The sequence below is a fragment of the Papio anubis genome, chromosome 11, assembly GCF_008728515.1.
Source record: "Papio anubis isolate 15944 chromosome 11, Panubis1.0, whole genome shotgun sequence".
Taxonomy (NCBI): domain Eukaryota; kingdom Metazoa; phylum Chordata; class Mammalia; order Primates; family Cercopithecidae; genus Papio; species Papio anubis.
Window position 1 is genome coordinate 18,240,392 of NC_044986.1, and position 25,593 is coordinate 18,265,984.

The window sequence follows — 25,593 nt, forward strand, 5'->3', positions numbered from 1 at the left end:
CTTACTTTCTTTAAAACAGAACAACTCACCATCTAATTGAACCTCAAAATGTTCATTGTAACTAATACAAATTTCAAACTGGTCAGGGGACATAAAATGTACTGAAGATCTGATACAAAGCACTCTTATTTAATACAGTAAATCATTTCTGATGATGAGTCAATGGTTTGTTTTAATTCAAGTATTTAAGAAAAAAAGACCTAGTCAGTACAGGTAGAGGAAAGTATGTTTAGCCTTTATTCGCATTTCAAAACTTTGAATTTGCAAAGAGCAAATTTCTATTACATAAAGGTCCTGGATTTTAAGACTATAAATAAAATAATTCTATGACTTTTGACAACTTTTAAGACAATATTTTTCAAATATAAAAAACTTAAACTGTCAAAATGAAGTGATTTGGTATGTTCCAGGTTGAAACATTTTCAGATTTTTAAAACCTTTTACCGTTTTCTTACAAGTAAAACAACTTTATTACGTCATGAAGGTTTAGACCTAGAAAAATATAAGACACAGAAATTTCTTGAATATTTTGACAAAAATGAAAAAAAAAATTCAGTTGGAATTTAAATACCAGACTATCAGGGAAAACTAATTTGTTTTATGAATGAGTCTTGAACTTTTCAGAGTATCTCAATCAGTTTCAACTGCTTGTAAGAGCGATAAGATTTTAAAGTTTCAATAAATTTTAAACTTTTCATATTTATTAATCTGACAACGATAAAAGGGGAAGAATTATTAGAATTGCAAATTTAGTTAGCAAAAATGAAAATTAAAACTATAGTTAGCAAAAATGAAAATTAAATCTAAAAGGACAACAGACCATGAAAAATCCTTCTATCAAGTATTTACAACACAAATAACTCATGCAAATATGTACAGAAATCATTAAGATATTTATTTATATAAATGAACAAAGTATACATATAAATCACATAAAAGCAAATCAGAAAAACTTTGATTTCTCTCCTATATTTACTAAATTAGAAACAACATATAAAACCCCTACTCAAATGGTAACACTGTAAAATGTTACAACTCTTTGGGAATGCAATAAGGCAAACATAAGTCATAAAGTTCTTCATATTATTTCACTAAATAATCCCCCTCCCAGGAATTTATCATAATCAAATTTAAAACTACTTAAGTATTCAGCAATAGATAAATAAGAGTATGAAGTAATATAATTAAAATAATCATTATCACAACTAAATACATATAGATAATATCAAATGAAAAAGTCAATTTAAAAGTGTAGGTGCCTTAAGACTATGTGAACAACAAAAAGGAAAACAGTAATATAAAAATTTAAATTCTACAGTTACTACATTAAGATGGTAGAGATAACAGTAATTTTCCCATTTGGCAAAATTTCCTTCAGTTTTAAATATAAAAGAAAAAGGGTGACTATCATTTTAAAAAAATTGTCAACAATCTCTACTCCCTCTATTAGTAAACTCTATGTGTCAATTTTTAAGTTGAAAAATACAGCAGAAATACCTCCGATGTGTTCTAAAACCTAAGTATTTTTCTATTTGGACTTTAACTTGCAATGGAAGAGGACATACTGTAACCTGTACCATTCCAACAGGCAGGCGCAGCCACTGCCACCTTTGGTTGACACACACTGTGGGGCACCGGATATGAACAGTTTTAAAATTGCACATTTTCATTTTATGACATTGTGTGTTTGGTATGTTATGTTAATGCATCATGGTATTAACATTCTTTTTCCTTACAATTTTGTCTTATACTAAGAATTGTTTTAATGTTTTCATTTAAAATATGTTGCCAATATGCTGAAAATGCTGTACTGATGCATATATAATATTTTACATTGAGTTTAAATTGGGTTAAGCACAAATAAAACTACTTTAGTTTACATATTTTAAATTTCAGAGTTAGAGATGACAAAGTAGAAAAACACCTTTAAAAAGAAAGACAAAGCATAAACATCTAAAAACTTGTATTTTATGAAATTTCTCATGAGTCTTCCTTTTGAAACCCTATTTGAGTAAAGGAAGAGGGATTTAATGTTTCCACAGACTGGCTGCATAATATATTGCTTTCCCACAACAAAAATATGAAGCACTCATTATATATGAAGTTTACTATTATAATATGGCTGCATTTAAAAAATTATGGTAAAGAGGGATAGGGAACTTTCAGAAAGCTATCTGAATGAAAATGTTTGAGAAGAACTGTTTTTAAATATTTAGAGCAGAAGAGATTAGCTGGAAATGCAGGGCAGCCATCTCAGCATCTATTTATATCTCTGGAAAGAGCAAACAAAAGAAACAATGTCATCGGGATAACGCCCTATAGAGAGATTTAAATAAATACTAAAGAATAAAGTTTTTAGTTGAAGACACATTCTTTACATTTTAAAAATGATGTTACTTAATAACTTGGTACAAAGTGCTTAACCACGTTGAAATTACCATGAACATATCTCATAGCTGCCAAAATACAAAACTATAGGAGCTGTCTTCTGCTCTAACGGTAGGAAGGTGACTTCAATTATTAGTCTTCTACTTACATCCTGTTAGTAGTAGCAGTAATAATTTGGTTCATTTATAAATATTATCAAAGTTTATTCATTTCCAAGATCTAAACTAACACAGGTATTACTAGATGATGGCCATTTTATCAAAGAAATGTTTTTAATAATAAACTCTCCAAAACACAAGAAAGAGATCAATAATGGCCACTTTAAACAACTTAAAGAATTTCAATAAAATGAAGCCACCAGGAAGCCTAAATAAAGTAAATATAACACTAAATTATGTTCATTTTTGTGAAACTAAAGAAACATGGAGCTCACACATTTTTTTATTAGAAACTTGTTCAACTTTTTCACAAGACACAAGACAGATCAAATTCAGAAAGTTAATTTTTCTGAATCTAATCATATTCATATTTTCACAATACAAAAAATCCTAAAAGAACATTCCACAACACAGCAAACAACTGAGCAACTGCAAGGCCATTTATAATGCATAGTAAATAAATTATATGCTATTGAAACTATAAATGATGGACGTTTTTCTTCATGCAAAAAAAAGAAAAGTTAGAAATATTGTTTGTCTTTTGAATGTAGCTTGTCATTCTGCATCTGCACACAGGATTCAAATGTCAACTAGAAAATGATGATATTCCCAGGTCAATCTCAACACGTCTTAATTACATCATCTTCTCCCTTTGGCTCATTTAGAGTTATATATTCACAGCTCAAAACCTGTTCATTAGACTTCTCAGGTTTTGATTTTTTAAGTGCCAGCTCTGCTGGGAAAAGAGATGAGCAATGCTCAAGAGACTGTGCAATGTCATCAATTGTCCATTTGTCTTCAGGAAGGGCATGTTCTTCTAGCGTAAATGGTCCCTGTTTGGTTCGGGTCAGCTCTAGCACATTGGCACAGGAAGACAGTTCTATGGCAACAAAAGGTGGAGAAAAAATCCAGAAGATAATTGATTCAGTATTTCATAGTCTATAATTGTTCAAATGACCGTACTCAATTCAAATCTCTCAAAATCACCTAAAAGCACGAGTATAATAATCTAAGAACCAAGAGCCCTGAGATAAAGAAATGATTAAGTAGCAAAATAATACTTAATAATCCACCTTATAAGCTACTTTAAAATCAACAAAGAACTTGCACACGTTTCTGTTATTTAATTCATGCAGCAGCCCCATGAAGATTACCCTCACTTCACAGATGAGATCGTATGACCTGTCCAGTGCAACAGCTGCCAGTAAATGGCACAGCCAGAACCGAAACCTTCTGGCTGTTTATAAAGACTACGGCTTCCAGTTCAAAACAATTTGAAAATAACTTTTAGAAGGTTAAATCTTTTTTTTTCCCTATCCCTAGTTTGAGTTAAAATCTTTTGTACTTGAAAAGATGTTGGCCCTAAGTTCATTATTCCTGTCTTCATTTTCTGTTCTCTGTTTCTCTTCTTTCCCATTACAAGCATTTCACTGCAGCTGCTGAGGCTGATAATTGCAAGCCAGAAACCTACAATGCTTTTAAAGCTGAAGGCAGCAAGAGTTCAGTTCCTAAGGCCAGTACTCAGAAATAAGAAAAACGGAAAATTCCCTCTTCCCATTGAAAAGGAGTATTGCTCTCTAAATGATAATTCATAATTCATTTTTATGCTTACCTTTTCCAATGTCACTGACCAAGCTTCTGATATAAAAACCTCCTCCACATTCAACATCTGGAATGTTAACAGTGACATAGTAAATTGCTAACCTCCTATGAAATCCACTTTACATAGAAATGATGCCCCTAAACAAATGTAAAAATGCACTATGCAAACAATTGAGTGATAAAATATTTATGCACTAAAACATAAATTATTCATCCAGTAGCATATGTGTTTGTGAGATTGAAAAGTCAGAGTGTGGAGAAAGCAAACAGCAGAAACTCATGAACACATTTTAAATTAACTGGCAAGTCATACCACTTTAATACTTCAGCCTTGTTCATTTAATAGGTTTTAAATAGTTAGAAATCTCAGCTTTGCTATCATGAGCTGTAGATTTTTAAAAATATTTTCAGATTTGTATGCCTTGTTCATTTAATAGGTTGTAAACGGTTAGAAATGGTAGTTTTGCCATCATGAGCTGTAGATTTTTAAAATATTTTCTGATTTGTACATTAAAAAAAAATACAACCAACCAACCAACCAAAAACCCCTTTTCACAGTGACAAGAATTATGTTTGGGGTACTGCACTACACATGAAGAACTCAGTTTATTTAAATGTTCTCTTGGAAATACTCCTGAAGAAATCATAAAACAACTTAAAATTATACAATGTCCCAGAACTGAATGTAAATCTAAATATCTTCTTAACACAAGTTTATTGGTTAAGAACAGGGCTCTCCGTTATTTTTATTCATCAGCAAGACTTCCTGAAAAGAGCTGCCACATTTCCACACAAAAGGACTACATTCTAGCTGCTTCAAGTCTTACTGGTACAAATAAAGTCATTTGGGAGAATTAATCAAAACTCACCACCTGGGGATTTTAATCACCCCCCGCTTTCTTCAGTCAGCTCATGGTTGGGAGCCACTGCTGAGATTAAAAGTGGGCACTGGGATGAAATGCAGGTGTGCTAGCATTCTTGCATGATATTTGGCTTGAGTGAAAAGATGGCTCTTTTGGCCTGTTATGCTCTCCCTAGTCAATAAAGTATTTCTGACTTAAATGCAATCTGAAAAACCTGAGTTTTTCTTGCTTTCATAGAGAATATCTACTCTGCCAAACCAGCTGCTTCATTTTCATGGAATGGAGCCCAACCTTTTTAAGCGTGTTTTTTTCATTATCTGTCAAATATTTTAGAAGCAGGAACTTGAAGAGACAAAGTGACTTTTTTTTCCCAATGATACAAAACCATATCCTGCAGAAACATAACACAGATAAAACAATAGTGCCCATCAAAAAAAGCAATACAGTTTAGATTAAAAGATTTGGGGACATTATTTTTAAAAGGAATCCTATTCAATCCACTGTGAAATTAAGGGTAAGCCCAATTTAAAGGAGTCTGAGGATTAAGAACTACAGCTTTGGATTCTTCACAGATCTTACATGTTAACAACTTTCTGCAGCCAGATCATAAAATTTCCAAACAACAGAAATGAACTTTTTAGTGTTTACATTTATTTCAAATATGTATTAGAAATTAAAATTCATAACTTGAATTTAAAATGTGACCATGTATTCAAGAATACATTTCTGACTTACCCGTTTTTTCCATATTTACAGGATCTTTAATAAGTTATAGGTGGTGAAGAAGGGGGTGAGGGGTTTCTTGTCCAAAAACTAAAAATGCTTTGTTTTCAATGGAAAACTAATGTCAATTCTAAAACTGAATGTATGGGGTACTAGCCAAGGAAAAGCATCCAAAAGATAATAAAAACTAAAATTTAAAAAGTATATACTCCTTACCTACTCTTCTCTATAGAGATCTAAAGTATGTTACTTTCAACTTTCTAGTAAGATAACATAGTACAATACATGAAACAGCCTAGTTAGAAAGGCATTTCTCAACCTCCATATAGCTACAGGTGTCTCATTAAATGTGTTACCAAAAAAGTATGAAGAAATCCTAACTTTCCTTAAATTCAAATTTTAAAAAATCTCCAACATCCTACAGATCTATTAAAATGACACAAAAGTAGCCAAATACAAATCAAAAGTACATGTAAATACAAATGATTTCAAATTTCTCCATCTTACCTAATGTGAAAAATGGTGGTTGGAATTTTTGAAGGGAGATACTGTACACAGTCACTGGCCTGGCAGGTTTTGCTTCTACAACTTCACCTCTCTTCATCAAAGTCGAAAGTCTCTGTCCATCTTTCTTTAATGCAGAATAGCTTGTGAGATGAGAAAAGGAGAAAGGAAACGAAAGGAGAGCAAGAATTGAGAGGGATTTGGAAAGATTGAGAGATTATGATTCCAGATTTGGCATGGAAAGGAAGGATGACTGGCAGTGCTTGACAGTGAAAATCCTTCTGAAAAATGAATGAATTTTTAATTCTAACCTACTCCATAATGCTGTCATGGATAGAGTTTCTAAATATTTCTAAGGCTGATATAACCTCATTCTGGCACACAATAAGCAGTGTTACCAATTTTATTCTTTAATCATTTTTCTGGAGACGATCTATTCATGTCTTGTCCTTACAAGTCCTCATTCTGTGTTAAAGGCACAAGGAATTTAGTAGACTCTGGTCATAATACTCTCAGCTATATTTCCTTGAAACAATCTCTACTATAATATTCATTTTTTATATAAGTTACCAAAACATTTCTAAGAAGGTAATAAGCAAATAATCTACTTAGCGTACCTTAGCTTTTCATGATGAAATTTTACTAGAAAACAAAATCCTTGCAATAATCATAAAAAATACTAAAACAATCTTACATATAAATATAAATAAGTTTAATTTATTTTAACAATGATCCAAAATTATGTTTATGCAGATCTTGCCAAAATTTTTAAATTTTTATATTTGAGGCAAAAATCATGAAAAAGCATCTCCTCAGAGATATTTCAATGTTCCTTTAAAAAACCCAAGCTTTTAAATACAAAATAAATACTAAAATCTAAAAAAAAGTCAGAAACTTATCCTGACATATCCTTTAACCAATTCAGCCATTTTTTTAAAAAAAGGCAATTTGCTTGAAATGGTAATGTGCATGAAAATATGGCTACATGGTATTATGATCTGAATGCCAAACCTCCAAATTTATATGCTGAAATCCTAACCCCCAAGGTGATAATATTAGGAGGTGGAGGCTTCTGGGAGGTAACTAGGTCACAGGGTGCAGCCCTCATGAAAGAAATTAGTATGCTTATAAAGGAGGCTCCAGAGAGCTGCCTTGCCCCTTCTACCATGGGAGGATACGGTAAGAAGGTGCCATCTGTGAAGGCATCTCAGGCCTTCACCAGAAACTGAGCCTACTGCACTGTGATCTTGGACTTCCCACCCTCCAGAACAGTGAGAAATAAATTTCTGTTGTTTATAAGCTACCCAGTTTATGTTATTTTTGTTACTGCAGCCCAAACAAACTAAGACAAGCAGTAAAGCAATCTACTTATATTTTTAGTAAGTTGTAACTCTCATCGGTTTCGCTGGTTGCAGAGAACAGTGAAGCAAAAGATTGTGCCCAACAGGAATGGTCTCAGCACCTGACATGCAGTGCACATTAGGACTCCGACTCACAGCTCTGACTTCCCTCCCAGACTGGACTGGTCCTTCCACAACAGTTCTAGGAAAAGAGACATCTCTGGGCTCTAGAACTGCCCTGATGTCTGTTGATAGAATCAGAAAAGCCAATAAATACTGTAATAGGACAGATGCCAGGTTGTGGCCACACTCAGAAACAAAGGAGACCACATTCCACTCCCTCTTAGAGAGTGTTAAAAGCTCCACATCCTGTCTCACCTTTACTTGAACATTTGGCACATCAGATTTAAAACCTGCCTTGCCATATGCTAAGAGGAAACTCGTGTATTTTAACTAGAGTCATGTTACCCATTGGAAAAGAAAACATTTTTCCAAATTTACTAATTGAACTTACAGGGGGGGAACTTGCATTATATTCCCAGTAAATTTCTGTAGAATGCCTTCAATATCTTCTTGTGTTATTTTATCTGCCAAAAATCAACAAAAAAGACACTAAAACAACCACAGAAGTACATGTACTACATTCATAGCACCAACAGCCCTGAAAATTCATTTACAATTTTTTCCAAAAAAGCATGTATTACGGTGTATGTTTTATAGCCAAAATTCTACCTTGTTAAAAAGAATAAAATATACATTAATGAGATAAAAGAGGGAGAAAGTCTTATATTCTCTATTAAAACAATTTCATTTGTTTCAATTTTTCTCCAATAAAAATAATGCAATCATCTTATATATATACTCAGTTGGTTCTGACTATGGCCTTAAGAAGATCTGAGGAAAATCCCACATTAGCTATAGAAATGATCCTGCAGTAATTAATAATGAAGTGATCAGAATACAAGCAGCAAAATAATCCCCGTAAGTTCTTTTCTAAGTTTCTCTAGGGATCAAATATTGTAAATAACTTAATGTGGTACTTAACATTAACAGGCATTATCCACATTTTAAGTTTTACCTGGTAAGATTTCAAATCTGTTCTATGTTATGGCAGAAATTTTACACACTCACATTCAACTCTGTTGTCAAGTAAAATTGCATTTATCTGTCCCCCCCAACCTCCCCCTTCTCTATTGTTGGAATTTCTCTCGTTTTACATGAACACTCACAGCCAGCCTCAAAAATAAGCCAGTGCAAAAAAAGAACACACGTAAGCAAGGATTTTAGCATGCTTACTAAACAAGCATTTTTTAAACAATGATTTTAGAAAATGTGAATGAAGACATATACATAAAGCTTTTAATATCTTTTACTTAGTCATGTTTTCAGCTTTTGTTTGGTATTGCTTCAAACAAAATGATGCAATATTAAAGCAGAGTTCTAGCATGGACCCTGAGCAAGGGTGACATGCAAATTAGTGAAGTGTTCCATATTTTATATATTTTATTTTTATTTATCTTTTTTTTTTTTTTTTGAGACAGGTCTTAATCTGTTGCCCAGGCTGGAGTGCAGTGGTGTGACCTTGGCTCACTGCAACCTCTGCCTCCTGGGTTCAAGCGATTCTCATGCCTCAGCCTCCCAGGTAGCTGGGATTACAGGCGTGTGCCACCACACATTACTACTTTTTGTATTTTTTAGTAGAGGCTGGGTTTCACCATGTTGGCCAGGCTGGTCTCAAACTCCTGACCTCAGGTGTCAGGTGGTCCTCCTGCCTCAGCCTCCCAAAGTTCTGGGATTACAGGCATGAGCCACTGTACCTGACCGTGTTCCATACTTAAAAAAAAGAAAAAAAAAAAAAAGACAAAAAGTACAGTTCTATAATTTCAAAAACTAAAACCTATGATACATTGAAATTCAGAATTTTCATACTCAAAGATGTCTTCATACATATTTCGTATTTAGTAATAAACTAAATCACAGAAGTATTCTATTATCTGTTTAGTTCACACCCAGTGGTAAGAAATTTCAGTGCTTTTACCATTTTGTAGAAAATTTATCTAAATTTTTTATTCTGGTATATGTGTATTAAATTTGATTTTATTTGAACAATATTAAATAAAAACGAGTATGCTTTGAATTACTCTTCCAATACCAGAATTAAAAGTCAGCATGGAATACTATGTCCAGATTTTAATATCAACCCAGCAAGACAGTTTTAACCTCAGTATGACCTTGATCCTTAAAAGCTAAACACAAACAAAAGACTAGAATCTACTAGACTCAAACAGACAGAAGAGCTATAAAACTCAAAAGAATTTCTCTAGCACCTAGCAGCTCCAAAAAGGCAGACCTCAGATAGCTGATCTGTTCATACTGTTTCTCAGATGTATCTCATGATACAGATGAGGATTTTTCTATGAAAAAATTTTGGTCTATGGCAACATTAAGACATTATTACTAGTGGAACCTTAGTTATACAAATGTAAGATTTCCAGATCTAGACAGCCAATGCTGTCACCAAGCTGGCACTTGCTGAAAGAAATGCCACTGCTGACAAAATTGCAATAGTTCACAACTTAGCCACATATTTTTTAAAACAAGGCCAAACAACTTTCTACTTCTGCTAAGCTGGTCTCTTTACTGACACTCCTGCAACTGTGTACTCCTTTGTGCTGCTTTGGTGGCCCTCTTTTGCTGATGTCACCACACACATGATGACAAGATGTGTTCTTTCTCATTCTACTTCTGCCACATTGTCTCTTTCTCTGACTGAACATGTCAAGCATCTGTGGTTTGTGCTGTTCACTCTATAATTAATCATACATAATTTTTAACTATTCTCTCTTTCTACATTTATTCTCTCTTCTTTCTACATATTCTATTTCTACACACACACACATACACACACGTAGGTGTTATCTCACCAATGAAATTCTAAGCTTCTCAAAGACAAAGATAATTTTTCTTATATAGCATACACTATTAAAATGGCACTCAGGACATCTGCTGAATTTAATTTGCTGAAGAATAATAGAATCTCAAGGCTGAAGGGCATTTAAAAGTCACCTAGGCCAATCATCCATCTGATGTTTGAATTACTAGGCAGCCTACACAGCAAGTTATCTTATAATAAAATCTAAGCTTGTGGTACATGAGTATGTAGTACAAACTGGCTATATCCAAAACATGATATAAGTCCAATCGAAATAATAATAATTGTTCTTATGACATAAGTACAAAGACTCTACTTCCAAAGTATTTAAAAAGAAACAGAATAAAATGTCCACAGTAAATATATCCAATAACTAGGCAGAATAAATATATTTGGTAAAAGAGGTACAAGTGTTGTAGGACTTTGGTAATTATTTTTTGTTTAGTAAATTAATAAGCCATCAAAGTGACAGCATTCATTTGAAATTAACTTTTTAAAATCATTTTCATAAAATGAATATATACAAGATCATGTTATACATCATTATTTCCTTAAAATTTTACTCTTCCAATGAACTCACAACATAATAGTTGAGACTTAACTGGACTATAGAGCTAAAACCAATATGATTGAGTTAAAAACCGTATTTGACTATGATAGAGTAACTGCGACTGGATAAATCTTGCCACCATAAACAGCTGTTAAACAGGACAAAATATATTAAGCAACAATTTCTAGACACACAACAGGCAGCAAGGACCGTAATCCCTGAGGAAAGAGAAACAAAGCAAGTCCCATGATCACTTGCTTTTGTCTGGAGGTGCTTTCTTAACTGTGGGACAGACAGGGGGATAGTCAAAGCACAGTGATCTCACTGAACAGAGATCAGAATCTGAGGAAGTAATGGCAGCCGGAATTTGAGGAAAATACACAGAGAAAGAAATGTCTATGAAGGCCCCCTTGATACTCTGACTAAATTCTAAGCTGTACATACATATATACAGAGTCTCTACAAAATTAACTAAAGAAGTACAACCAAAGTTCTTACAAGGCTGGGGGATGTTTTAATTTTAACCATCCAGAATGAAGAAACTTTGCTGAATGCACAGGTCATTTGACAGACATCCCAGAAAAGTCATGCTTTAGGAGCAGAACTAATCTAGACCTGGGAAAAAAGTCTACTTTAGAGCCATTCTAATATAAAATCTATACAAAAAACAACTAGAACAAGTAAGTGAGTTTAGCAAGGTTGAAAACACAAGATCAATCTACAAAAATCAATTCCATTTCTATATACTACCAATGAACTACTAGAAACTGAAACTTCAGAATTTGAGGTACTCAGAGATTTCATAAACAAAGGATGTAAAGATCTGATACTGAAAACTACAAAACTATGGCTATAAAAGACCTAAATAAATGAAGAGAGATATCTTATTTCATGGGTCAGAAGACTCAATATTGTTTAGATGTCAATTCTTCTGAAATTGATCTATAGCTTCAAAACAATCTCAATCAAACTGCCAGCAGGCTTTGAGTGTGTGTGTATAAAAATTGACAAGCTGATTCAAAAATCCATATGGTAATGCAAAGGACCAAGAAAGCAACTTTGAAAAAGAACAAGTTGGAGGGCTAACACTCCTTAATTTAAAGACTTACAAAGCTACAATAATCAAGACAGTGTGGTAGTGGTTTGAAAATAAATACGTCAATGGAATACAATTAAAAGTCTCGAAATAAAAGTATGCAGATATGGACAACCGTTTTTTGACACAGGTCCAAAGGCAACCACAGAAAGGATAGTCTTTTAAAAAATGGTTACAAAACGATGTACATATGCAAAAAATGACCTTGAATCCATATCTGAAATCATATTCAAAAATTAACTCACAATGGAGAGAGGGGCATAACACTTTTATGATGATAAATATGTTCACTATTTTCATTATAGCTATGATTTTAAAGGTGAATGTATATTAATTTTTAAAATTATATATTTTAAATACAGTATTTCTGTATGCCAATTATACTTCTAGAAAGCTGTTTTAAAAAAATAAATAGGGTCTTCAAACTGAATTGTGGTAATGTATTTGGGGTGGTGGGGCATCATGGCTGAGCTTGCTCTTGGGTAATTTAGGAAAAGTTATTTGCTCTAAGTTTGATATTCAAAATAAAAGAAAGGTCACAAGGGACTATTATAAACAACTTTATACCAATATTTTTGAAATTTTAGATGAAATGACAAATTCCTAGGAGAAAAAATTATCTATATTGATATAAGCAATAAAAAATAGTATAACCAATAGCTGGTAGAAAAAAATCCAACCCATAGTTTAAAACCTTCCTAACAAAGAAAACTCAAGAACAGATGTCACCCTGTAAATTCTACCAAACATTAGAAAAAAACAGCAGAAATTCGCCCTGAGAATAGAAAAAATGAGACCACCACCCAAACTCTTGTATGAGGTCGTCATAACTTTGATATCAAAACCAGTCCAGGACATAAAAAGAAAAATACACGGTAATCTCACTCAAACACAGATGCAAAAATCCTAAACTAAATATTAGCAAAACAAATGCAACAATTTATATAAAGGATAACACATTATAACTAAGTTGGGTTCATTCCAGAAATGTAAAGTTAGTTTAATATGTGAATAAGGAGAAAAATCAAGAGATACAGGAAAAAATATTTGATAAAATTTAATGTCTGCTAATGATTTTAAAAAACTAGAACTCGGCAAATTAGGAATAAAAGGCAACTTCTTTACTTTGATAAGAAAGCTATTAAAAAAAAAACCTATAGGGCCGGGTGCGGTGGCTCAAGTCTGTGATCCCAGCACTTTGGGAGGCCGAGGCAGGCGGATCACGAGGTCAGGAGATTGAGACCATCCTGGCTAACATGGTGAAACCCCGTCTCTACTAAAATTACAAAAAATTAGCCAGGCATGGTGGCTGGCACCTGTAGTCCCAGCTACTCAGGAGGCTGAGGCAAGAGAATGGCGTGAACCCGGGAGGCGGAGCTTGCAATGAGCTGAGATTGTGCCACTGCACTCCAGCCTGGGCAACAGAGCAAGACTCCGCCTCAAAAAATAAAAATAAAAAAAAAAAACCTACAGAAAAAAATATGTAAGAAATAAGGTAGGAAGGACTTGTTCTTCCAGATAGCAAGATAGTCTAAAACTACAGCAATTAATATAGTCTGGTGTACATACAAGTATAAACGAACTGATCAATGTAAAAAAAAATAGATTTTTTTTTAAACAATAGCCTAAGTGGGTACTTGAGTGTAATGAAGGAGAGAACACAAGAGTACTGGGAAAGTGCTGAAGCAACTGGACATCCATGCAGGAAGAAAAGGTGGACTGCAGAGGGAACATGAAAGGCAAAGCAATAACAGCTTCTAGAACATAGGAAAATATCTTCATGCTTCAAGAGTCAGAAAAGTTTTCTTAAACAGGACACCAAAAGGACCAACCATAAAGGAGAAGGCCTGATAAGCTGGACTAAATTAAAACTAAGAACTTGTGTTTTTCAAAAGATAAGAGAGGAAAAAGGCAAGCCACAAATTAGGAGAAAATATCTGCAACACACATAACCAAAAGAAGAGAACATATCCAGAGTATATAAAGAACCTACACATCCTCGAATGGAAGGTGCTTAATAAAAAACAAAAACTCATACAAATGTATAAGAAAAAGGCAACTCAAAAAGGAAAGAACAAATAAAAAATGGGTAAGAGACCCGAACAGACAGATAATACACAAAAGAAAATGGCTAGTAAGCCAAAACCACTTGATAAGTGCTGAATCTCATCAATAATCAAAACCACAATGGAATACAACTACACACTCACCAGAACAGCCAAAATTAAAAACACTATTAATAGCTAAAGATGTGGAGCAAGTGGAATGCTTATGCACTGCTAGTGGAAATGCAAAGTGTTCCAAGTACAATCACTTTGGACAACTGTTTGACAATTTCCAGTACAGTTAAATATACACCCATTCTGTAACCCAGGAACACATGCGCACGCACACACACAAACACACACACACACACAAATTTATGACCTATATTCCATTTGGGTATATACCCAAGAGAAATGATGGTAGAAATACATCTACCAAAAGGCAGGTATAAAATATACACAGCACTTTATTCACAAAGCCCCAAACTGGGACAGTATGTGTGTAGTATATTCACACAGTGGCATATTACATAGCAATAAAAAGTCCAAAATACTCATACATGTACCAACATGGATCTCAAAAATATACTAAGTGGAAGAATTTAGACACAAAAGGACACATAGTGTTTAATTCTATTTATACTAAATTAAAAAACAGGCAAAACTATGCCTTAGTTTTAAAACCATCTCCATAGTGTTGGACGCTAGAGTAGTAGTTATCTTTGCAAAAGGAGGACAGGGTAATGACAGATAGGGCACAAGTGTGGTTTCTAGAAATCTTCTATTTCTTGACTAAGGGTGATAGCTAGATACACAGATATTTGTTTTGTGAAAATTGATAGAGCTGTACCTTTATTTTTTGTTTCATTTTCTTTACTTGTACAACATTTTATAATGAAAAGTTTAAATACAAACAGCTCTGTAAGAATTTTTATACCTAGCTACACACTAGTCCAATTATAGCATATAACCTATTAGTTTACATCACAATTTGAAACTAAATTCAACTCTTGAGCTTACTCCAGGATAAGTCTCAGCAGCCAAACCATATACAGTCCAAAAGGAGCCAGTACTGTTAGATACAACATAGCTACATCCATTTGAGAAGACCTTGGTAACATCTGATCTCAGGACTAAGGGGTGGTGGTGTTTAGAATAAAAGATTAGCATGAGATTCCACTTTTTTTTCCTACCTTTCTTGCCTCATGGGAGGGACAGAAAAAACTACTCCCATTACAGGGACAGTTAGGCCTTCCCAGACGCTTGGTCCACATCTAGCCTGAGAAGCTATGGTCCTAGTGTCCTGAGCTCAGTGGAGAACAGATGAGCACACTGAAGCTGTGTGTCCTCAGAGACACCAGCAATAGTAGCAGACACTTAATACCTAGATGTGGATGAGAAGACAGCAGCAAAAAGCAGGAAGATGCTGTGCCTTTCCTGGCTTAACTGCAACCATCTTTTCTGAGAATGCTTCTGCTGCCTATCTTTTTTTATTCAAACTCTATATGTCATATATGTCATTCTGTATGCTATATACTACACCAAAAATACACTGAGGACCAAAAGAGACATGGTTTCAGCCCCATGGCTGAAATACACCTGCATGACTATCTGGCAGACATCCTGAAGTCTGGCAGTACACTGGACAATTCTTCACTGTGTTCTACGATCCTCTGTGTTACAGGACATCTGGCATCCCTGGTCTCCACCCATTGAAGGCAGCTGGTGTCACCACCCCACCCAGTCATTGTAACAACTAGAAACACAGTTTTTAATTGACCTGTCAAGAACAACTGATGTTAGATAAAGTAACTCAGTATGCAGTCAATGGCAAATTAATGTTCTTAAGTCATTTTGTCCTATCTAGACAAATACTATTTTTAACTGTTATGTCAGATAGCTGAAGGCTATCTCAGAGGAATAAGAAAATGAGTCTCTGGCTTAGACTCAAACATCAAAGCATGTAACAGGGCCTTTCCCTTTGTTCTCTATCATAACACTCTATTATTCCTAAATAGCACTTTTCACTATTTACAATTACGCTGTATGTTTGAGTGTTGATCAGGAGTTCAAGACCAGCCTGGCCAACAAAGTGAAACCCCGCCTCTACTAAAAATACGAAAAATAGGCAGGCATGGTGACACATGCCTGTAGTCCCAGCTACTCGGGAGGCTGAGGCAGAAGAATTACTTGAACCCGGGAAGCAGAGGTTACAGTGAGCCAAGATCATGCCACTGCACTCCAGCCAAAAGACTTTTAGTGTGCTAGTATCTGTATATTTATATATGAATGCACCTACTTTATTATAAATTACTTTTATTTCTTACTTATATTCCATTTACAATATCATATTGATTTTTCTAAATGTATAAGTAAATTCAAGTATCTCTGAATTTTATTTCAGGATAGTAAAGAAGGCATTGTAAGATATTGGTCACAGGTCTCTGTATCAGGTCTCAGAAGGTTGAGAATATTGGTCAGAGTTCTCCATTAGACAGTAAGTTCCTTAAGGACACAGGCTAGGTCTTACATTTATCTATCTTTCCCTTGGTACCTGCTATAGCAGCTTCAACAAATAAAAAAGTATTTGTTGATTTACTGTAAGCACACAGAAAAATCACACCAATCAGCAAAATTCTCTGAGCTCTCATTTTCCGGGACTACAAATACTATTCAATAAACTGTAGGAACCTCTTCTCTTCACAGTCGGAAAAAGTTGTTAGTTTCGCTATGATTTACTGTGTCACTACAATGAGATGATCTAACAAACTGAGCTTTCTTTAAGGTAAGTAAATAAGGTGACAAATTACCTAACACAGCATAGAGCTTTTTAAAATTCTAAAATGCTTAAGAATAGGAAGAAAGGATATGTTTAAGTATTTTTGTCACCCTGGTCCCCTTCCAGCATCCTCAGTGAATTACACCATCACGTAACCAATTTTAAAACACCAAAACCTAGATCATGGTTGACAACTTCCTCACTATCCCATCCAATCAACTAAAAAGCAAGTCTTGCCAGTTTTACTTCCTAATCATGGGAAATTTTTCTAATAGGAAAACTCTGTCTCTACCACTGGCACCCTGGTCCAACCTACCATCATCTCTGCTTGTACTACTATAAGAGCCTCATGACTTGTCTATGAGACCTCCAAATTCATTCTCCTCCAATCAATCCTCATAATCACACTATGAGGTTGCTATCATTATTGTCATTTTGGAGATGAAAAAACTGCAACATAAAGAGACTAAGAAAATTTCAAATTTACGCAGCTAGATAAGGGCAGAGCTAGAAATTAAACCCAGATTTGTTTACTCTAGTGCGCCTTATATTTTTCACCACGTGGTACCCCCCCAGCCTTAATTATATTACCCCAGGACTACTATTCTGAATAATAATCATTCTCCTTATTACGGTTTGGTAAATAGAGTCAGAGAAACAGGAAACTTAATTACATAAGTCCTCATGAATACTTTAGTATACTCCGGAAATCTCTGATGTCCTCTTATTGCCCTATGACTCCTTAATCTTACAAGTCTTCTGGTTGAAGGTTAAAGCTGGTTTTCAATTAAGTGAGGGTCTGCTATTATATGCTAATAATAATAATTCCAAGAATATTTCAACATCTGTTTTTGAAAAGTCTTGAAATAAATCAGCAATTTTTCTTTTCATTATGTTGCCTAATTGAGCAAGATACTAAGCTACATATAAATGTTAACAGAATAAATGAAGCTATTATGAACAACAAAAAGGTTGTCCTCACTACTGCGGCAATACGCAATATGTAATAAGGATAATCAACACAAAACTATAAGGGGGCCAAATGCTGGCTTGCCTACAACTAAGAGATAACAGTAAACAAACAAACAAACAAAAAAGCACAAAGTCCACAAATTGGTGACATAATCATGCAGGTGAACTGACTTAGAAAACTGCAATTGCTGCATTATAAACAGCATAAGCACTGTGAGAGCTGCTAGGAGACCATTTCATTTATCTATCCTTCCTTAGGGTAGTGAAAGATGGGATAGTAGGAAACTTAAGGTGGGCCCCAGTGAGCTCTGCTTTACTTCCAGAGAAATAGCTCACCCTCTGTCCTCTTTTTACATAGTCCAAAAGCGCAAAAACATGATGAGTTTTAAAGTACTAAGCCTGGTACATTTATTTCAACAGCTGACAGGTAATTTTTTTTTTTTTAATGGCAAGACAGATAAAATCTAACAGAGTATCTCCGCTTTGTTGCTCATTTACTAGGGAAAACAACGTAAATCCTAGCCGTAAGTGCTTTTGCAAGCAAGGAGGTTATTTGGAAGAGTAATTCTGAACACTTATATTTGTTTTAAAATTCTACCTTCACAGAAACTTTCCCTAAATGTTAGAAAACAGTCCTACATGAGATGAGCTTCATACCGTAAGGCTTTTCTTCTGTTACCTTCCCCGTAGAATCTAGTGTATCAGTAGCTTTCCCCAGTTCTCCAATGGCAATATATCTCTAGAGGAAGGGAAACAAGAGAGAAAATGGGCCATAAGCAAAGAAATACTGTTATGCATGTCTTGAAGTTTATACAGAATTTTACTAATACTACCAACCTGATACCAAATAAAGGCTAAAATAACAGACTGCAATGGTTTTGTTTTTAATATGTGGAAAGCAATTGTGTAAACTGAAGAGCATTCACAAACGTCGCACACTAGCCAATATGAGAAAGAAAAACCTGATTTTACTGATAATTATGGCTTAATAATTATGACCGTCACTATTGTAAACAAATTTCTCAAACCACCTTTATACTGAGAAGTTTGTTTAAGGAAAATTTTCAAGTCTATCCATGAGTAGAGAGAATGGTACAATAGCCCTGACCCCATGGCCATGTTAAGTTTCAAGAATCTTCCCACACATATAATTAAAATTAACTTTAAATAAACCAACTTAGTACTTCTTACATGAAATACTAAGACAATTCTTAGTAACTAGGTCATGCATTTAAATAAAAGTTAGATCTGTAGAAAACACAGAGTTAGTGACTTCACTATTACATGTGGGTTTTTTTGTTTTGTTTTGTTTTTGTTTTTTTACGATGGAGTTTTTGCTTGTTGCCCAGGCTGGAGTGCAGTGGCCCCTGGGTTCAAGCGATTCTCCAGCCTCACCCTGTGGAGTAGCTGGGATTACAGGCACCCACCACCACACCTGGCTAATTTTTCGCATTTTTAGTAGAGATGGGGTTTCACCATGTTGGTCAGGCTGGTCTTGAACTTCTGACCTCAGGTGATCCGCCCGTCTCGGCCTCCCAAAGCCAAAGTGCTAGGATTACAGGCGTGAGCCACTATGCCCTGCTATGTGTTTTCTTCATAAAGATAAATTACTACTTAAGATCTCAGGAACAAGAATCATTTCTAAGAACCGATCTTTATTCACAAGTGAAGAATTAGATCATTCTTGGTTACGTGAGGACTGTCTTATTTCTCATCTTAGGACACACTTGTAGTACACATTCTTTTCACTACTCTCTTTTGGTCAAACGCAAATTTTATTTGGGGCATCACATGAAGCAGTGAAAAAAGTGCAAGAATCTATTTCCTACTGAAAATAATCTGTATTTATGTGAGCAATTTTATAAAAGAAAGTTCAAAGTACTTTGCAGACATACAAGCTTATTAATGACAAATTTATTAGGCTAGTGAAGGGACCCAACACAAAAATGAGAAAAATATTAAAACTTCAAGACCTCATAAATATGCAGACATTTTATAACAGTTTAAGGGTCTTTGATGAAATCACCTTAATATTATATAGCTCAGATTTTTTAAAAAAATAAATGTAATACAGAAGGGAATATTTCAACACATTTGAATTAATTTTTTTAAAGTTTCATAGGTATTGACAAAAATTAGTTTTTTTTAACTAAACACAGTCTCATCACCTGAGACACCCATTCCTGCTTCTGTATTTTGGGACAATCAACCTTGATTAAGCACACCACAGGGAGAAGTACGAGAGAAGTACAACAATGGTAAAAGCACAGGCCCAGGGTCAACTGGCTGGGTTTGAATTCTGACTCTACCACAATTTGTAGATCAAGTTAGTCTTTCCTGCTGGAGCTTAATTTCCTTATCTTAAAATGTGGAAAATAATAATGCCTCATGAGAAGAAGCAAAGAGTTTAGAGCAACAATATCTAGCCCTGGTAAATAACAGATAATAATACCATCACCATTTTTATTTTCTAAGAAAGAAAATATTGAATGATTCACAGTAACACTAGCTAGAGTTGACTCACCTGGTTGCAGTGAGCTCCCATAAGGAAAGCAAAGCATCAAAATGTTTCATGATTTTTTTGCCTTTAGAGTCTGTTTAGTTGCATAAGAAAACCACAGTGTAATCTTGCAGACTGAGCCTTGAAAGTATCTGCACTATCCCGCTCTGTAACAAGATTGAACTAGGAAACTTAACATGTTTCCCAAGTATGCAATGCCCACTCTAGTCTCTGGACTCTCGGTGTTTTGTGCACCTGGGGCACATATGCCGCTTCCCTGGCCTTGAACTCCCTTTCTTCTCTAAGGATCAAACCTTATTCAGCTTTCAGAGCCACCCCTTAATCCATCCCAACTTCCAATTACCCACCTCCACAGCATGACTAAGAGTAGGTGCTCGATACAAATTCCGTACATAGAAAGAAGGCAGGCCCATATCAAATCCACAAATTCAATCATGTTTCTTAATGACTATGAATGTCCAAAGTATTCTCCTAAGTGCTAGGGAAGGACACACAGATACATAAGATAGAGTCCTCTCCCTCTAAGAGGTTACGGTGTAACAGGAAGACTTCAATAAAGACAACTACTGCAGAGGGGACTGGGTATAATGGCAACAACAGACATTTCTGGTTTATCTCACTGAGCTCTCATATCACATGGCTTAGCACATGACGACCTATAGAGATATTCACTGTTTTCCAAGTATATTTTATTGATCCTTACTTTCTTGAAGTATGAACTCTTAGCTAGACTTTCCCACTGCTGTTCTATTGTGTTCTTTACTAGATAGAAACACAGTAGCAGCTTAATAAAAAGTTGCTAACAGAATGATACACATGCTAGAGAAGTGCCTATGTGTGCAATTCTTCACATTTCACCATAGTTTTGAATATCTCGATTTTATCTGCTAAGTCTCAACCCATTCCAGGGTCTGCAATTATAGTGTATGTAGCTACGTGTTGGATTCTTTTTAGGGGAGACAATATCTAAATCAACATTCTTAAATCAAATCAAAATGTTCTCAAACATTTTGGTTTCAGCGCCCCTATACACACTTAAAACTTATTGAGAAACCCTGTCACACATTTTTTTTTTAATGTATCTGCCTAGATTTATTGTGTTATAAATTAAAGCTGAAAATGTTTAAAACTTCCATTAGCCATCACAGCAATGATACCATGGCACATCTAGTAACCTCTGAAAAACTCTGTCATGTATTTGTGGGATTGCAAGTTAAAAAGGCAAAACTATGAAAATACTTTCAATTTCAACAGGCACCCTGAAAGAGCCTCAGGAGTCCTTAGACCACACCCTGTGAACCGATTATTGAAATCATAGCTGTTTCCTAGCTTTCCCTTGTCCTGGCATCTAGTAATAATTATCCTTCAATTTTATTCAATTATCCACAAACCACTTAGAAAAATTCACCCACACAGTTAAGCCTCCAGCTGAAACAAAGTCTCACGACCAAAAAGATATTGGGATAGAAGAAAAAAGGCATGGAGATGTATACATTCAACCCTAACATTTTATCTTATGGAGTCTAAAATATTTCTTTTCACTGGCTTAAATTCTAAATAGAGTCTGTGCTTTAGAGCTGTTAATTCTCCAAGACGTGTATCTGGGAATTGTGAGTTCTACTACTGTATTCATTACAATGTAATTCCACTGCACCAAAGAGAGGTCCTGAAGAACATTCCATTGACCTGTGTACTCTCTGGGACTCATAGTTTCTCACTGGTATTATTCTACTCTCTACTTTACTCATCTTCAAGCTCCCTGAACCCCACAGCAGATATGAACTAGACATCTCTAGCAGCAAATCAGCTTCTGTACTGTTTAGGAGAAAGAAAAATGTTTCTATTACAGAAAGTATACACAATCATTTCCTTGGATCTCAACTGAGGTGTGATTTTGAAAGCTTGTGATTTAAAACTTCACCAACAAAATAGGGATATTACTGAGGATGAGAAAGAACACTTTTTTAAAAACCTGTCAAACCAAAAACATGTGGCTTTGAATGTCTTCAATAAGAAGGAACAGTTCTTTTTTATAGTTCATAAGTATAAGCCCTTTAAAATTTTCAATACAGTATTTTTGAAATATATGAATATTAATAGAGTATATAGAAAAGGTACAAACTGGACTAGCCTCTGGAGAAGACTGATTAGAAATTCTGAAATCTTCAAGAGTTGGCTAAGTTTCATAGGAGCATTATTCAAGTCACACTATAGAGTTCTCATAACTGGTTAACCTAAAAATGTTACTGTGTTCTTGGGGAAAGTTACTATCCTTTGACCACACCAAAAAGGGGAAACTTCATTCACTCCAATGATAACACTTGTTTAATTACTGGAGGCGGATACAAAGTTGCCTTCTGAGGAAATGCTGGCTTTGCCTGCAGGTGCCACTATGGTTTACCTGCACAGAGATATGGAGGTACCTTTATATCTGGACATACTAGTTAGATTCTTTGGGTTTTCATAACCTTTCCATCTGGTTTCTAAAGCATTTATAAAGTAACCAACTTTGATCAACAATATAGAAAACTAATAAAGACAGCACTCCAAAACCTCATCAAAGTCTGTTCCTTCAAAGTACAACATCTGGTATCCAGCTTTTGCTAAATGACTGGCTCAAAGAAAGTGTAATTTAGGGAAGATAGGAGAGGGACTACTGCCCTCCTCTAGGTAAGCTACATTTTATACTTAGATCAACTTAGGCCAAAGGAACACATCAGACTAACCTCTCAGAATAATTTTACCTAAACTGTATTTTACGTAGCTCCATGTCTACATCTGTTGTAAAACTATTTTTGAAAATCGCCGTCATTTAATATCCCTTATTGTCAAAAACTTCTGAGTTTAATGTCCAAGGAAACTGTCTCTCCCTTAAAGAACTGGCATGCTTTCTCTTTCTGATGAATGTACTATTTTTCCTACGTCACCAGTAATCACAAAAAGCAATGAAAAAAAAATGAAGTTAACTGTATTCAAGAGTTCCAACAGAACTCGCCTGAGTAAAATTAATTTCAGGAGTCTACAGAACATGTAGCGAGAGAGCTCCAACAGGCCTGGACCTCAAGAGAGAGATTGGGGGATAGGTAAAATACTTGGGAATAGTAGTAACAGTATTTAATGAGCAATTTCTGTATACAAGGCACTGTACAAAAGCTTACATGCTTTTCTTACACATTATACACATAATACTAAATGATCAGACAGAGGAAAAAAAAGACTTGAGAAATATGATCACTGGTAGAACAAAGCTCACTCCAAGGCAGGAGAGGAAGACAATGAGGAACACAGGGCAGTGGCTCTTTTCTTAACTCTTACCCTGATCTGAATGGGAAGAAATGCAAGAAATGATTTGGGTGGTCTGATGAGTATCTGGTCTTCATAGATGGAAGCAAAATAATATGATGGCCTAAAGATTTTATTTAAAAGGCCAGAATTTCACCTAATAAGTGACAGTAGTTATATGAAGTGGCACTATGTTGAAGAAGATTCTAAGGATGTTTCTTGATTCAGCAAGAAGAAATGTTAGGCCATGTTCAATTAGCGTATCTCCAATTAGGACTGGCTAGGGAGAGAAGGCTGTACTGTAAATACGGCCATAACAAGAACACTGAATATTTGCCATCCTAGAACTAAGTATTTCTACTCTTGATGTAACTCCATCCTACACATACCAGAAGTCTAATTTTACTAGTTGCACTGTGATGCAAATAAAAATTCATCTGTCAAAACAGGAAGTGAAGAAAAAGTGGACATTAGATCTGGGCCAAGTTAGGGGCTGCAGCCACCTTTTTTTTTTAAATGAAATAGAAGGAAAAGTATCAAGAATACATCATACATAGGGTTAGAGTTGGATAAAGTTTGGATGTCTGTCCCCTCCAAATCTCATGTTGAAATGTAATCCCCAGTGTTGGAGGTGGGGCATGGTGGGAACTGTCTGGGTGATGATACCGGATCCTGCACGAATGTCTTGGTGCCCTCCCTGTAGCAATGAGTTAATGCACGATCTGGCTGTTTAAAAGAGCCTAGCACCTCCGCCTCTCTCTCTCTCACTCCCTCTCTCACCATGTGACATGGCCACAAGTATAAGCTTCCTGAGGCCCTCGCCAGAAGCAGATACCAGCACCACGTTTCTTGTGCAGACTTCAGAACCATGAGCCAAATAAACCTCTCTTCTTTATAAATTACCCAGCCTCGACTATTCCTTTACAGCAACACAAACAGACTAACACAAAGTTGTTTGATAAAATTTTTCCTTTTCATAAATGTATGTATCTATAGGGTCATTACATAAAATATGTCTCTTACTATGGGTCTTAGTCAAAAAAATTTTGAAAGTCACTAGGTAAGATGATCTCTAAGATTCCTTCCAGTGCTTTTAAAAAAAGAAAAAAACTTTATTAACAGTTTTTAACTACTTTTTATTAAAAAATAGTCTTCATCATCACTAAACTCTTAATGATTTAGTTCTTTTAACATGTACATAAAACTAAAAGGATAAGAAATATAAATAGCTAACAAGACAATGATGCCTATTTTTGAAATACAAAATACCTAAGAACTAGGTTTCTGTAACAAGATGCACCTGTGGTATTCTATTTATGTTACAGTCATCTGAGGATCAGTGATTTCACTGTATGACATTCAGGTTTTGTAGCTGAACAGCAAATTGGCTGTTATAAAATTTATACCTGAGTCAGTGATGTATTTACATTTTCAGTCATAATATTTCTGAAAATATGCCTGAAATTTACAAGTAAAATCTTTCAATAATTTATAGTGTGCCTGTGTTTGTAGTTTGGGGAAGGAGGGGTGAACAATGAATATCTCAATGAACACAATATATTTTACCTTGGGAAAAAAAACCCAAACAAATTCCTTAATGTAAACATAACATTTTTATTATTAACATAAAAGTGCCTTGTTTACTGTATAGATTTTAGAAAATGCCAAATAATGTGGGAAAAAAAAATCATCCATAATCCCAGATTAAAGTAAACATTGTTCATCTTTGGGAGTAAACAAATATTAAACAACTGGCAAAAACCAGTATCAGAAACAGATTCTAAACTCTGTGTGTCAGTATTTAAGCACAATATACATATTTACTGAGAAACTGTCAA

At 34.8% G+C, this 25,593-nt stretch overlaps 1 protein-coding gene across 1 annotated transcript in view; it reads right to left on the reverse strand.

Moving 5' to 3' along the window:
- Positions 1-214: 214 nt before the first annotated feature.
- Positions 215-25,593, reverse strand: part of TRUB1 (TruB pseudouridine synthase family member 1) — a 39,799-nt gene continuing 14,420 nt past the window's right edge. Inside the window, exons 4-8 of the mRNA XM_003904287.4 lie at positions 18,610-18,691; positions 8,093-8,165; positions 6,242-6,381; positions 4,159-4,215; positions 215-3,426 (exon numbers count right to left, since the gene is read on the reverse strand). Coding sequence (XP_003904336.1) covers positions 3,167-3,426; positions 4,159-4,215; positions 6,242-6,381; positions 8,093-8,165; positions 18,610-18,691 — 612 coding nt within the window. The 3' untranslated portion in view covers positions 215-3,166. The remainder of the gene's footprint in view (positions 3,427-4,158; positions 4,216-6,241; positions 6,382-8,092; positions 8,166-18,609; positions 18,692-25,593) is intronic.